This window comes from Podarcis melisellensis, assembly GCF_964234715.1.
Source record: "Podarcis melisellensis genome assembly, chromosome: 1".
NCBI classification, from domain to species: domain Eukaryota; kingdom Metazoa; phylum Chordata; class Lepidosauria; order Squamata; family Lacertidae; genus Podarcis; species Podarcis melisellensis.
In genome coordinates, this window is record NC_138528.1 from 47,728,427 (window position 1) to 47,743,508 (window position 15,082).

Consider the following 15,082-nt stretch of genomic DNA (forward strand, 5'->3'; position numbering starts at 1 on the left):
CATCTGATTCAGTTTCAGACTCAGAATCAGAACCTTCATCAGTGGGTGTGGGTTGTTGCGGTTGCTTTTGACTATCCTCAGTCTCATCACTGTCATCAGGATAACATTGGAAAATTCCCACATTCTCCCCCCACTTGGCATTGTACTCAACACTTCTTGTGAGCTTAATTTCCTTAGAGTCAGTCATCATTATTCTGTAAGACCCTTTCTGATAACCTAGAAAGATACCATGCAATCCACGCTTGTCTAACTTGGAGTTTTGTGGTGAGTGAACCCACATGTCAGAACCAAAAATTTTCATGTGTTTGATGTATGGCTTCTTGCCAAACATCTTCTCATAGGGGGTACAACCAATCGCTGAAGATAACCTGCGATTATAACTGTAAGTGAAACATGAGAGAGCTTCGGCCCAATAACTCTCTGGAAGATTTGCATCATGCAGCAAGGTTTTTAACCCTTGAAGCAATGTCTGATTTGCCCGTTCCGCAAGTCCATTCTGCCATGGCGAGCGAGGACTAGACAAATCGTGTTGAATTCCTTTCTCAGCCAGAAAAGCTTCAAACTGTTGAGAAGTGAACTCTCCCCCCCGGTCGGTGAAAAGAATCTTAATCTTCTTACCATGCACATTTCCCAACCAAGCACAGAATTCCTTGAACCTAGGAAAAGCCTCTGATTTCTGCTTGAGATTGTACACAAAAATATACCTGGAAAATGCATCAATAAGAACCATGAAGTACCTATTCCCACCCAAAGAGGGCGCTAGTGGTCCAACCAAATCAGCATGAATAATTTGGTATGGTTCTGTAGCTTGCCTACTAGACACCTTACCTTTCGCAGCCATTTTCACCTTGTTTGCTGCGCATGCCTTGCACTTCATGTGGTACCTGCAGGGTTTAATAGTCATACCTTCAACCAAGGCAGGCATTTTAGATACTGCCTCAAAATGCAAATGTCCAAATTTCCTGTGAAAAGCATGAATACAATCTGCATGCAAACTTTTGTTAGAACCTGCAATGCAACAAGTGTCATCCTGCATAACATCATCATAATACAAAAGAAACAAACGATCAACAAATTCAGCATACAATTGATAATCATTTTTCTTTGTGATGATGCACCTATTGTTCTTAAAGGAAACGTCTATTTTCCGCTCCATCAGCTGTCCAACGCTAAGCAGATTATGTTTCGCGTCTGGCACATAAAGCACGTCCTGTATCGATAAGTCCAAACTGTGAAGAACAACAGTTCCGTAGCCTTTACTGGGGATTGTGTGGTCATCTGCCTGGTGAATCGCACCTTCCTGCGGTGTAAAAGACACGAACAGTCGCTTATCGTTGCACATGTGATGCGTTGCAGCTGAATCAACAACGAAGAAAGATCTAGACGTCTTCTGGACCTCTGCAACCTCTGCAATCTTTGCGACCTTTGGAGCGTAGCGTGAGACCATTGCCTTGTGCTGCGTTGTCCTGGACACCGGACCTTTGCCTTTGCTCTGGCCTTTTCCACGCGATGAGCTTCCACTGCGCTGCTCTGTCTTGGCCCTGGGATATTTGCATTCCCTCTTCATATGGCCTAGACGTCCACACGAGTAGCATTTCACTGCCTTCAAAGCTTTGGCGCCATCTGGTGGTTCCACTGCACTATGGGATGACATCTGTGAAGCCTCCCCATTTCCCATGCAGCCATCACCCCGCCGAACCGCTTCATTCTGAATCATGGCAGTTTCACAGGCTACTGTGAGTTGAGCATTTGGCTGATCAGTGGTATCAAATTCCCCACTTGCTTCATCCAGCCTTCTGCAGCTAGCCATCACTGCTGCTTTAAATCAAGCTGCTGTATACATGCTGCTTCTGTGTACAGCTGCTTCAATCCAAAGGCAAAATCAAAACAGCCTCTGCATGTGAGCCTGTGCCGCTCTTCTGTTTATATGCTTTGTTTATCTGCAGCTGCTTCAAACTGCATTCCAAAAGCAAGTTCAAAAGTGAAAGTCCCCAAGTGCCTTTCTCTATGCTGTGCTAAATTCTTGCTGCGTCATAGAGCTGCAGTTGCACTTTACTTTCGTTTTCCCCCAGCATAGCGTCCCTTTGAGCCATTTGCCTGTGCCGCGGCAAAACCGGCTATAAAAGTTCAAAGTCCAGCCTTAAAGCCATTAATTAGAAGCTGGCAGGCTGCCCGGAGCAGTAGCACATACCTTCATCAATCATTTTGACGCGCAGAGCAGATACCTTGCGTTCCGTCTCTCTGCCGCTGTTCCGATGCTTTGCCGGCACTTCGTCTCTAGCTCCTTTGTTCCTTTGCCAGGAGCCCGACTTCTGAAGCCCAATCTCAAAACACTGCATTTTTCTGGGCCCGAAACCAAATGTTGTTGATAAGCAGTGTCCAGTGCACAGCGGAATGATGAAAAGTATGAGCCAACATGCTCTATACTACTTTATTTACAGTTCAAAGCTGGTAAGTTACAGAAAAACATCTTCCCTCTGCCAGAGCAGAGAAAGCGTCATCTCTCCTCTAAAGCACGGAGAGAATCACAAACTGAAACTGCAAAGAACAGTGAAAAACAGGAAACCAGTGTACGTCATATCCAGTCTCCCGTTCCCGTGGGAAAACCTCCAACAGTACAGACTCTGTGGAATGTAAACAACCTGTCTCGTGACAAGCACTTCGCTGCACAGAGAAGAAAGCAGAAACCAACACACACATGAGACCACTGACATGTGCACCATTTTCACCGTTGCAAGGAGGCAGGGGTGAAATGGGGTGGGGCAGACTTCCGTGCATCCCGTTGACGCATGTTGCAGCCAGGAAAACAATCCCCACACAAGTGGGGAGTTGCCTCTAGTACAATACATGACTAGGCTTAGCTAAGATGTTGATCCAACACTTGTCACAAACTGAGTTTTTGAGGGAGTAGGAACAGAAAACCAGGGAGGGAGAATGGAATGAATTTTCCCAGAAGAAAGCATGACAGGGCAATGGAATCCTGAAAAGGAGCAGATCCCAGTTGTTGGTCTGGATTCTAGTCTGCTGTTTAGAACTTCTACGTTACCTTCTTTATTTGTTATGCCTCTGATAGTTGCTTGCCTTCCACATTCACACAAACACACACACACACACACACACACACACAGAGAGAGAGAGAGAGAGAGAGAGAGAGAGAAAGAAGCACTCACACACTAATCGCTTGCACAAAATAATTGTTTGTTTTGGTGTATTTCCCCCCCCCCCTTAGGTGGAATATGGAGACTTAGATCGGCCAGTACCATCAAGTCCTGGAAGGTCATCCCACTCCAAAATGCAACATCTTCTCCAGCAAGTCCTGGACAAATTCTATCCCAAGCGCTACAAGCAAAGCATTACTGCAGAGCAGCTAAGGTAAAAAGAGTAAGCATGCCTGCCGGCTTTTTGCCATATGGAGTTTTGAGCTAAAAATAAAATATTATCTAATGCTCATCTTGCATTGTTATATGCTGTTTTTCTTTTTAGTCTTTTATTTTGAACTTTATTTTAAAAAAAATATTCTACATTTAAAAACAAGACGCAAATACAAGGGTTGAGTTTAGCTAATTGTCATTGATCTGGAACGCGAGTGGCGTTCTAAACCACAGAGCCTAGGGCTTGTTGATCAGAAGGTCGGCGGTTCGAATCCCTGCAGTTCGAAAGCACGTCAAAGTGCAAGTAGATACATAGGTACCGCTCCAGCAGGAAGGTAAACGGTGTTTCCGTACGCTGCTCTGGTTCGCCAGAAGCGGCTCAGTCATGCTGGCCACATGACCCAGAAGCTGTCTGTGGACAAGCACCAGCTCCCTCGGTCAGTAAAGCGAGATGAACGCCACAACCCCAGAGTCGTCTGCAAATGGACTTAACTGTCAGGGGTCCTTTACCTTTAATTATCATTGAATGCACACACACCTATCACTAAGAAATTCTGATTAGTAAGGCAAAGCACACACTTGCATCCTATAAAGGAAGAAAGACTCACAGCTTCAAATAATACCAACTTGACTCTCAAACTGAGGGTGAGGATTTTTTTAATATCCCGCCAATCTGGCTGAGTTTCCGCAGCCACTCTGGGCAGCTTCCAGTACATATAAAAACATAATAAAACATCAAACTTTAAAAACTTTTTGATACAGGGCTGCCTTCAGATGTCTTCTAAAAGTTGTGTAGTTCTTTATCTCCTTGACACCAGATGGGAGGGCATTCCACAGGGAGGATGCCACTGCTGAGAAGGCCCTGTGTCTGGTTCCCTGTAGCTTCACTTCTCTCAGTGAGGGAACTGCCAGAAGGCCCTCGGAGCTGGACCTCAGTGTCTGGGCTGAATGATGGGGTGGAGACGCTCCTTCAGGTATACAGGGCCGAGGCCATTTGGGGCTTTAAAGGTCAGCACCAACACTTTGAATTGTGCTCAGAAACCTACTGGGAGCCAGTGACAATCCTTTAGGTCCGGTGTTATATGGTCCTGGCAGCCACTCCCAGTCACCAGTCTAGCTGCCTCATTGTGTATTAGTTGTAGTTTCCAGGTCACCTTCAAAGGTAGCTCCACATAGAGAGCATTGCATTAGTCCAAGCGGAAAATAACCAGGGCATGCACCACTCTGGCGAGACAGTCTGCAGGCAGGTAGGGTCTCAGCCTGTGTACCAGATGGAGCTAGTAGACAGCTGCCCTGGACACAGAATTGACCTCCATGGACTGCTGTGAGTCCAAAATGGCTCCCACCTTCAGGGGCACACTTTCCCCATTCAAGACCAGGTAGTCTCCCACCCCCACCCCTCCTCCTGCGGCAATACTTCTTTCTTGTCAGGATTCAACCTCAATCTGTTAGCCGCCATCCATCCTCCAATGCGTCCAGACACTCACACAGGACATTCACAGCCTTCACTGGTTCTGATTTAAACGAGAGGTAGATTCAAGGTTATGTTCCTTTTGTTAAACCTCTTATAAACAGTGTTTTCTTTTCTGGGGATACTCAAGGGTACGCGATACCGGCACCTTTTTTTTCCTAGAAGAAAAGCACCGCTTTTAAAATTTGACACCTCTTTCTGGGTAGAAAAAAGCAGGCTCTTCGTTAGAGTCTGCCCTTTGTTAAGGGTGCTTCCAGATGATCAGTTCAGTGATCATTCATCCTGATTTGTTTGCTGAGAGATTGGATAACCTTGGCTATTTGATGGGCGTTTACTCTGAATTGTTTGCAGGGAAGGGTGGCTAGGCAATGTTGCATCAAAGCAAGTCTCTCCCACACTTCCTAGTGCATCTCCCCCTCACTTTTCCTACCTCAAAAAATGAAATTAAAAATCCGATCTTTCTGGGAAGTGAGTTTGTTGTGCAAGAGCTCCAAATCAGCTTTCATTGTAATTGCCTCTATGTGACTGAATCCCACCTGCAAACAGTGACTGTGTGGAAGTGCCCCTGGTCAGCAGCACAGCATTCTGAAGTGGGAACAGCTGCTGCCTGCAGAAGCAGATTAAGTGGAGCCTTGGGGCTCCTACACCCTTGTTGATTTGCAAGCTTTGCATCCAAGCATAATGTCAAACTCATTTTGCAAACTTCCAGAATCAGGTGTCAACTTGTGAAATCTTGCAATGGCTGAAATGTAAACAAAAGTCTGGTGGCTTGCGCGTGAAAAGTGCTATGTTCTGCACTCTTTTGCTGTACTGTAGTGCAGTGTTTCCCAACCGGTGTTCCGCGGCACACTAGTGTGCCGCGAGATGTTGCCTGGTGTGCCGCGAGCGAGTCCAAAAAAGGTTGGGAAACACTGGTTTCTCTTTCAAAAAGGAAACGTGGGTTAAAGCGGCGCCGCCGCCTCCCACTCACTTTCCTGCTCTGGCTTCCCTAACAGTTTTCCGAGTTGCGTCACTGGATCCAGCCCCCTTTTCCACATGTGACACGGGGCTGGAGGGAGGGAAAGAGGGCTTTACGTCGCGCACAAGGGCAGCCTCCTAGAAGCGCTCTGGGCCGGCGCCGTTTCACCGAAGGCGCCGGAGGACCCCCACCCTCAGCTCCTTCAGAAAGGAAGCCCCGCCCCTCGGCTCCCTACGCCGCCAGGCAGCTCAGCTGACTGACGAGGACGTTCTGCGGCGGCGGCCGCCGCACAACCACCGCAGTTGCTGGCAGCGTCCGCAGCGCAATAAGTAACAGCGCCTGGTGCTGCCAACTCTTTCTCTCTCTCTCCCGCCCCGCCCCCAAGCTCTCGCGCGCCCCGCGTCAACATCGCCGCGCGCAGCTTCCCGAGCTTGAGGCCAGCCGCTGCACGCACGCGCCGGCTCGTAATCGGCTCCGGTTGTTGCCTTTCTCCGCCGAGGTCGGTGGACCCCGAGCCTAGGCTTCCTTCCCGCACCCCGCTTTCCGAAGACCGCACACCAGTTGGGCCAGTACATATTCCCCTCCCGTGACTGGAGCGGAATAGCCCTTTCTCTTCTTCCCCAACCCTTGTCGTTGGAGGAGTCCCTCAGTCCCTCGCTTTGCTGCCTCCTCCCCCCCCCACCCCCAAATCTTGGAGGTTCCCCGGCAAGGGGGAGGGAAAAAATTGAAAGTTACACTTTCGTGCGTCCCTCCCGGCGTGACGCTGCGCGCTGACGTCACGGGGCTGTAATGGTGGCGTGCCTCGAGATTTTTTTCATCAAACAAGTGTGCCCTTGCCCAAAAAAGGTTGGGAAACACTGCTGTAGTGACTCCACCATCTAATGTTTTGAAAAGCATTAGGGTACTTTGAGGCCTTTAGGTGACAGATACTATATTAATGTATCTATTTTTATAAGCCCGTCGCTGAAAAAGATGACAGATTGATCTTATTTCTATAGGTGGCTGGCTGACCGACTGGCTACAAAGTGGATGGCGCTGCAGGGATGCTCCCCGCAAGAATGCATTCGGATCCATTTGACTGTGGCTCGGAAATGGCCTCTTTTTGGAGCCAAACTGTTTCCTGCTAAGGTAATGCTGTGTTTCTATGGACAAACACATTTTATCAAACTATATTCCACAGAATATAATTTTGGGATAACATACTGGATTTTGTTTCATAGCTGGAGAAGACACTGGGTTTACTTATTTATTTTAAATAGGGATACGGTATAGATAAGGGACATTGTTTTCAAGCTGTTAGTCTTCCTACCACTAGGGGTCGCTAGCCATCATCACATAGCCTTTGGAAATTGCAATGAAAACTAGCTTTAGCAGACAAACGGGATAAATGATCCAAATCTTACTTGTCAAGAGTTTTACCTCTCTGAAACTTTCACACTTACATAATAAATGCAGTAAGATTTACTACCACTGACCTTTGCCTTATTAATAACAACTTAAGCAAATGGAGGGTGCCATTAATCATTCTGTCAGCACAAACATTTCTGCTTCCTGATCTCCCCTCTCCTCCCCACGTCCTCTGTTCTGGGGGTTCTCATGACCCTCCAGAGTAGATCTGGTGGACACAGAGGGCAAGGAAGCTTCACTGTGCTAGCAGGAGTCCTTCTGCTCACTTCCGCTAGCTCATGGGGTTACTTCCATGTACTGTATCTAAGGCAAGCCTGTGAAAATCCTTATTGAGCTGAAATGGAAACTTAAGAAGTTTTCCAGACAATATGACAGACCATTTTCTTCTCGCCTTGGTCTGAAATTCTGGAGAGCTGCTGCCTTTCAGTGTACAAAATACTGATAGACCAGGGGTCTGTCCTGATATAAGACTCCTGTTTTCCCCTCATAATATTCCTGCAGCAGCTTGAAATTATTACAACACTACTGTATTTCATTACCATTCAGGGATGGACCGGGAGATTTATTTGTATGGAGATACTGGAAAAAAAACCCCAAATCAGGGCAACAACATGCATTCCATTCACTTTCCGCAGTCAATGTAACTTCCCTTGAATTAGCAAAACGCTAGTTTACCATCAGTAATAAATCTAAGCCTCTCTTGTCCTAATGATTCTTAAAATACTGAAACCAGCATGCATCTTCTTAAAAACAGTAATGCACACTGTGATACAGGCTTTCAACAGATATGATATAGTTAATAATGTGCACAAGATAATATGAACCCACAGACTTATCAGTTGTTATTATCCCTCCATGGTAGCATGACATTATAACAGTATTACTGTGTCTTATTATTTCCCCAGCCTGTCCTACCTTCTCCCTTGGAAGACTCTCCACTTTGGATAGCTGTGAATGAAGATGGAATCAGTATACTGGAATATAATACTTTGGTATGTTGAGAAACAGTGGCAGAGGAATTTCAGCTCTTTTCTCCAGAACCACATTTCAATAATTATGCAGGACAGAAACTGGGCATACATTCTGTCATTGACTCTGATTACAGTTAGGAGAAAACAATTTATTTGGCTGAATCAGGTGATTTATTAAATCAGGGAAAATAAACTGTTTCTTTAGGAAAGATAGTGGCAAATAGAACCAGAGGCAATAAGAGAGAAATCAGATGATTTCAAGAAAAAGCCGCTTTCAATTTATGGACTTCCAGTTCATTAAAGTCACACTACTAACTGCTGCTTCAACGTGGCATGCGCTTAAAAAAACCAAAACTGGATTATATACATTTTATGATTTAACCATTCGTGTGGCATACTGTTATGCTTTACTGTCATTATTATTTCATTTTAGAAATTCAGACTAAGAGACTTGTTCAAACCTATTCATGAACGAGGCTTAGACAATTCCTAAAACCGTTTAGAGGAGGGTGTAGAAGACCAATGCTCTTATGTAGCAGTTTATTGTCCCTAATCATCTTATCCTCTGCTTACATGAAGCACTTAAAGCTGGCTTACTCGTACTCTTCTGTACTGACCTTTGGAGGCTGTCATGATGACTTTATGGTTGTGGTCAGTCAAGTGAAGGACAGGTGCTCTGGCCAAACCACTCCTGAAAAACTACTTTTTACAATGGCAGCTGTAAAGGTGAGTACAAAGCGAAGTGTGGGGAATTTCTTTTTTTTATTGAACATACATTGAATATAAACCCCCAGAAGGCAGCTGATGTTCCTTTCTCTGGATAGGGCCAGAAAAAAAAGGCATATATGTGTGTGTGCTTGGTGCATCAAGCACGCAGGGGTAGCTGTGAAGTGTTGGTCCTTCCAAGTTTCTTCCAAGCCTGAACAAGTTCCATGTGGTGAAGAAAGACCTTTTTAATTTGGAAATGTATATTTAGGAAGTTACTTATTTATATATTATAATACTATTATTTTCTTCCTAGTGCATAAATTGCTCTTGTGTGCAGTTTGACATCTAAATTACATTATTGAATGCATAATTAACACTGCAGTACCTTTATCCTGGGTTTTAAGCCCTGTAAAATCTCAGAAGTGTGGCCTGAGACTAGGCTACTCAGTCTGGGCATTAAGTCAGAAACCTGATATTTGCTTTTTTGCGTTTTCTTCTACAGAAAGGTGTGACTCACCAAAGCATACATCCTTTCTAACTGGCCTACAGTTATAATGAGCACCTATTATCTGTGGGAAATAAAATTTCTCTCAAAATGTTTAAATTTTAGATCATACATGCATCGTGTATGCACAGTGAGTTGAACAAAGAACACTGGCCAATGCATGACATCTCTGGTTTTAGGTAGCTGAGTTTGAAAAGATCTTTGCCCAAGGCTGTGAAGTGCAGCTGCCAATCACATGACAAAACTGAGCTTGATGGACCTGTTTATATAATAGCTCTATGTCCCATTTTATAGCATGGGGTGATTGTATCAAAAGGTCAGCTTACTAGTTGGTCCAAGAAAATCAATTTTATTGGAATACTCTTTTTTTTTCTTTCCCTTTCACCTTCCCAACAGATTGCTGAAGTGACTCTCCTTATGGCTAGCTATATTAACTACAGTTCATCGACGCCACACCTGTCTCCTACGCCTCCTCCTCAGAGTGTCAGCTCACCATGGAGAACGTCATCTACTAAGAAGCTCATGGAACTTGAAAGCAGGTCTTTCTTTCCTTCTCTGCCCCGGACCACTAAGGGGCCTACACTGCTGTAAGCCCTGTTTCAAGTGCCTTTCAGAGTTGTCTTGCCACACTGTGAATTGAAGACTGCTGTGATTTCATTGCTTATGTGCCCTGCTAATCAGGCAGACTCCAGGTCTACCTCCTTGGTGAAGTGCAACTTTCCTAGAGGTTTGTTTAGAGCTATACATCTTTTTTCCCTTTAAGAACTAGAGCTGGGGGTAGGGTTACTTATTTGGAATAGAAAGGGTATCTTTCACACTTTGTCCCTGCTAGAGTTCTCACGTAGCACGGCATTGCCTCCAACCACTTTTAAACCACACCCTTGGTTTCATCTTTTTGGGTGGCTTCGCTGATTCCACGCACACTCAACTGTATCAAAGCTTTTTCTTTTGCAACCAGTATTTCTCTCAGACCTCACTCCCGATTGCAAGAGTTTTGACAGCATTCATCTTCTTACTAAACATGTGTTATGATTAGAAACTAATCATCAGTTTCTCAGCTATTGATTTCTTCCTGAATATGCATTCATCAGCTATTGACCTGCAAACTTCCCAGAACACAAAGCTTGTTTTGGGGTCTTCACCTGATTGCCAACTTACACTCTCTTGCCTTTCCCACTCTCCCCGGCAAAAATAGCACTATTTATGTAAGATCCTATTTCCCCCCAAAACCTTTTGTTTCCCTACCTCATCTTCTGAAGTGTGCTGGGTAAATGAATATGTACCATATTCCTTAAGACATTATTTCAAGTGCAAACATCCTGAGATGATAGACTGACAAAAATGGCATTGCCAAACACACTGGATCAGAGAATTCACATAATATGTAGGCAACTAGAATAATATATTGCTGCCTTGAAAAAGCGCCCTGAGGAGGGGAAATATGTGCTTTTCCCCAACTGCAAGGACTTTTGTTCTGCATAAATGGGGGTGGGGGTGAGGAGAGACACCTGACTTGGGAGAACTATTGCTTGTAAAGAAAGGGCTTAGAAGAGGAAATAGCTATGTTGAAGGTTGGAGTCAATTACTTTTGTACCTATTTTTCACAAACATACTATATAGTACTCTAAAGATGTGAGGAACTGGCTGGGAGGACTTGATATAGATTAACATAGGGATACCCAGGACCAAAAAGCAATACTGTCTGGATCCCAATAGTCCTACCAACTTTTGTGCAAGGTATGATACATTCCCTCATGGGGAAAACAGATTTTTTTCAAAAGTTGTGAGATACAGGGGTGTTCCACACTTCTGATGTTTACACCTATTGGGGTCTTGTACAGTAATGCCTCTGTTATACACAAATGTGTATTAAATCTACAAATGTGGAATCCTTGCTGTTAGATGGTGCTGACCTTATCATTGACCCTGAGTGCCTGCAAGGCTGTTGAGATGGTCTGGACCACAGTCTGGAGTGACCTAAAGAATACAGGGGTTGCCCATCCCTGCTTTAATGGATTAGCTAATTATGGGAAATGGTTTCATGCTGAAGTGTCAGACAGTAAGTAAAAAAGAGAAAGTGTGTGAACAAGTGCCCATGTTGCAAAGGGGGAAAGATACCTAGCCTTCTTATCTAGGTATCTTAACTGGGCAGTTGGAGTATGTCCAGGGTAAATCTACAAGTTTCCAAGGGTACCAGTATAAACGTAAGTCAACATTGTGGTATTGGGGCAGAAATGGCCACTGCCATTTGAAGATGCCCACACTAGTGGCAGCCAATAATGTGGAGCAGTGGGGAAATTCGCCATGTGGTGATTCACATGAATAATATTACACATTACAGGAGAGAATTTAATATGGGGATAATATTACACATTACAGGAGAGACTTTAATATGGGGATCCCCATTTGCAGGTACAGCTGCAGTTCCATTTCCCCTATAATATATAATTGAATTCTTAGCAAAAGACTTGTGAAGTAGAAGTATCAAAAAATTTTGGCACTGGAAAGAACTTGGGTGGAATGCTGTGTTCAACAGTGAATGCAGATCATGCTGACATATTGGAAATGAGTTACATGGATGATCACAGGGTCTGGGAAACAAATCCTGTAGAGGGAGGCTGAAGGAACTGGGCATGTTTAACCAAAACAAAAGAAGGGTAAGGCTGCAATTCAGTGCATACTTAATTGGGAGTAAGCTCCATTAAACTGTGAGACTTACTTGCAAGTAAGCATGCATAGGATCAGGACGCAGGAGGAGTATATTTAGAGTTTTAAAATTATTTAAAGGATATAAAAAAATATGTGTGAAATCAATTGAGCATCCTGTGCCTCAAGGATAGGAAATGATACCATGGGTCTGGGCTATAGGAAGATGGTCTCGGATTAAATATTTGGAAACAGATTATAAGAGTACTAATGGTAAGATCAGTTCAGCAATAGAAAAAGTTGCCTGGACAATTTGCGGAATGACTTCTTCGTATATGCAGGGGATACTTAAGGAATGGCTGTTTAGTATTAGAAGTTTCCTTTGATGATCCAGAGTATTTCCTTGTAGCTGAACAATTGCACACATAGTATCTAGACTTTCTGAATATGGGGGGAAAGAAACTACTTTGACTAAAACATTTTCATGGTTGATGAGTTTTCGTACATGGTACAGCATTAGGGTGGAATAATTTAACATGTTTACTTTTGAACTATAGTAAAATGCAGGTAGTGTGCTTTTGGGGGAACTGGCAAAAACATGAATGGTTGCAAGAAAATATCCCTCATATATTCTACTAGATAGATACTGTACCATAGCATTACACAAGGACAATCCCTTGGCTCTTGCCATAGAGGTGCATTTTATGATGCATAATCTCAGGTGTATGCTTTGAAATGTTGGAACCACTATATTGTATTTATTTTTGGATGTGTTCACTACTGACATTTGTACTAGGACCACTTTGAAATGGGAAGGCATCTGATGTTGTTTTGCCTCCCATCTTATGGCTTTGTTTAACACAAAAAAACCTTATTTTTTTTAGCAATACTTATCTTTGGAACTCCTGCTTCCTTCAAAGGGGAGTGGTTAGCAAACAAATACATTTCTAAATGGTGTCCATCTTGCCTTTAAAAATAAGTGATCTCCTTCCAATAATCACTTGTGACAAAGCTGATAAATTGATTATAGGTATTGCTGTTCAGATTATTTTTCCTGTAAAAATGTATACCTATAATGTGATTTGTACTGCATTCTTGAATAATCTACATTTCTATAACTAAAATAAAGATCTGCAGATCATTGTTATTTTATTTGATCTGTGTGGCCATTCTCCAGCATCCATGGACAAGCCATATGGCACTTGTTGAGTGTAGCAAAACCTTACAAAGGAAACACTTCTGTCCCAAAAGAACAAGAGCCCCACCCATGCAGATCCTCTTGCTGGATTATCTGCACATAAAGCTCAAATAATCTGTGCATCTGAATCTGCAACCTCAGCAAAGTGCACATCTGGAAGCAAAGCAGCAGCCTAAAACCATACATCAGGTTCCATCTGCATGGCCTGTCAGCTGGCAGGAAGGTGTGTGCACATCCTGTTAACCATGCATATATTTGGACAGGATCCTTTAAAGGTTCCTGCTAAAAACAGGTGAGGGCTGGTGAAATTGTTACAATTTTTTTTAATCTCTTTTTGCTCCCAATAATCCTTTTCACGTTGGTTGGGGTCATTTTCCCCCAGATTGCTGTTACAGCTGTTGGTTGTCTGTCCTCAACTGTATTTTAGCTGGTTTTTTATATATTTGTGAAAAGAGCTGTGGCCATCTGAGGATGTGAATTTTTCCTACTGTACTTGAAACTTACTGTGAGAGCAAAGAACAGAAGTACTGTAGTCTACCACACTTGGACACTGTTTACTTCCAAACTATGGAATGTATGTTCCATCTATTTCCACAGAACTTACTTGCTTCAAAGTAATGTGTGTAGCGTTGGAGGGTTGAGAACACTGTACAATCAAATCCAAACTGTCCACTGAAAATATACTTATCTTCGGCTTGTTTCCACGGATAGTGTTAGGTATGCTCCAATACTCTCGTTAATGCTGCTGATTTTCATTTTACAGTAATAGCCTTACTCCCATGTTAGATGAGAGGCTGGAGCTGAAATATAGCAGCTTACTAGTTGATCCCAGTGAGACCTGAATCCAGCTCTCTCCTCTGATGCAGAGACTATGATGCCACTATATATTTATAGTTTATTGGCATTCAGAAAACTTGTCTATTGAAACCATGACAGATTTGTAGGATTCCCTTCTAGCAAAGTTTATAAAATTCAGTTGTGAACAGCCCTGTGCCCCTAGCTGGAAATTTGCTATAGCACAACAGTGAAAAAGAAGACTTTGTTTTCACAACTACTGTTTTGTACATAAAAAACTATGATGTACTGTAATGCAATGATGGTAAAGCTAATAAACTTATGATTATCAATAAAGCAGGAGATTTTTCTTTCTTTCATTGTTTTATTTGTTACCTAGCTTTTGGGATGGTGTAAGCAGATGCAGCAAACATTCTATGCCAAACACAGGGACCTATTTCCTCTCAGTTGAACACAAAAGATCCTACTGAAATAAAGGGGGTTTCTGCTGGTAGAGCAGCTTTAACAGTTGCAGCTGGATATCAAACCAGTTCCTTCCACATTTTAACAAGAGAGCTGTAGTCTACAACACATTCCTTCAGTAAGAATGTACTTGTGTCTTCCTTGCCTAGAAATCAACAGGGGAAACTGAACATGCGTTCCATCAGCAGCCTCTTCATGTGATGGCACTTCTTTGAAATCTGGCAAGCATTTGTCGAACTATTCAAATAGCTCTCTTGACCCCATGCAGTCTGCGCACCAAACTTGTACCATGAAATTGTGATGAGAGGGGTTCTCTTGGTGGCTATTCCACAAAGGTGCAACTCCCTTGATTTGAAGACTTGCCAAAGCCCATGCCTGAATATTATGTGGCATTTGCGGGGGGAAATCTTCTTTAGCCTGGACAAAGTAGATTTGGGATAGTTTTAACTCAGGATAGTATTCTTATACAGTGGGTCTCTTAATTATCAGTGTTGTTTCCTGCCCAAAGCACATGCAGTAGGACAAACTAATAAGGGAATTGCATTTACTATTTGACAAATTTCCAACCAACAATTCAGGCAGCTAAACTT

At 43.4% G+C, this 15,082-nt stretch overlaps 1 protein-coding gene across 4 annotated transcripts in view; it reads left to right on the forward strand.

Annotated features, from left to right (window-relative positions):
* The window catches only part of PLEKHH1 (pleckstrin homology, MyTH4 and FERM domain containing H1), a 56,667-nt gene extending 42,283 nt beyond the window's left edge, over nt 1-14,384 (forward strand). For all 4 annotated transcript variants that reach the window (XM_081900906.1, XM_081900907.1, XM_081900908.1 and 1 more), the window contains exons 25-29: nt 3,230-3,372; nt 6,799-6,928; nt 8,113-8,199; nt 8,758-8,904; nt 9,788-14,384. In XM_081900906.1, the coding sequence (XP_081757032.1) occupies nt 3,230-3,372; nt 6,799-6,928; nt 8,113-8,199; nt 8,758-8,904; nt 9,788-9,982 (702 nt within the window). In that variant the 3' untranslated portion in view covers nt 9,983-14,384. The remainder of the gene's footprint in view (nt 1-3,229; nt 3,373-6,798; nt 6,929-8,112; nt 8,200-8,757; nt 8,905-9,787) is intronic.
* The last annotated feature ends 698 nt before the right edge of the window (nt 14,385-15,082 follow it).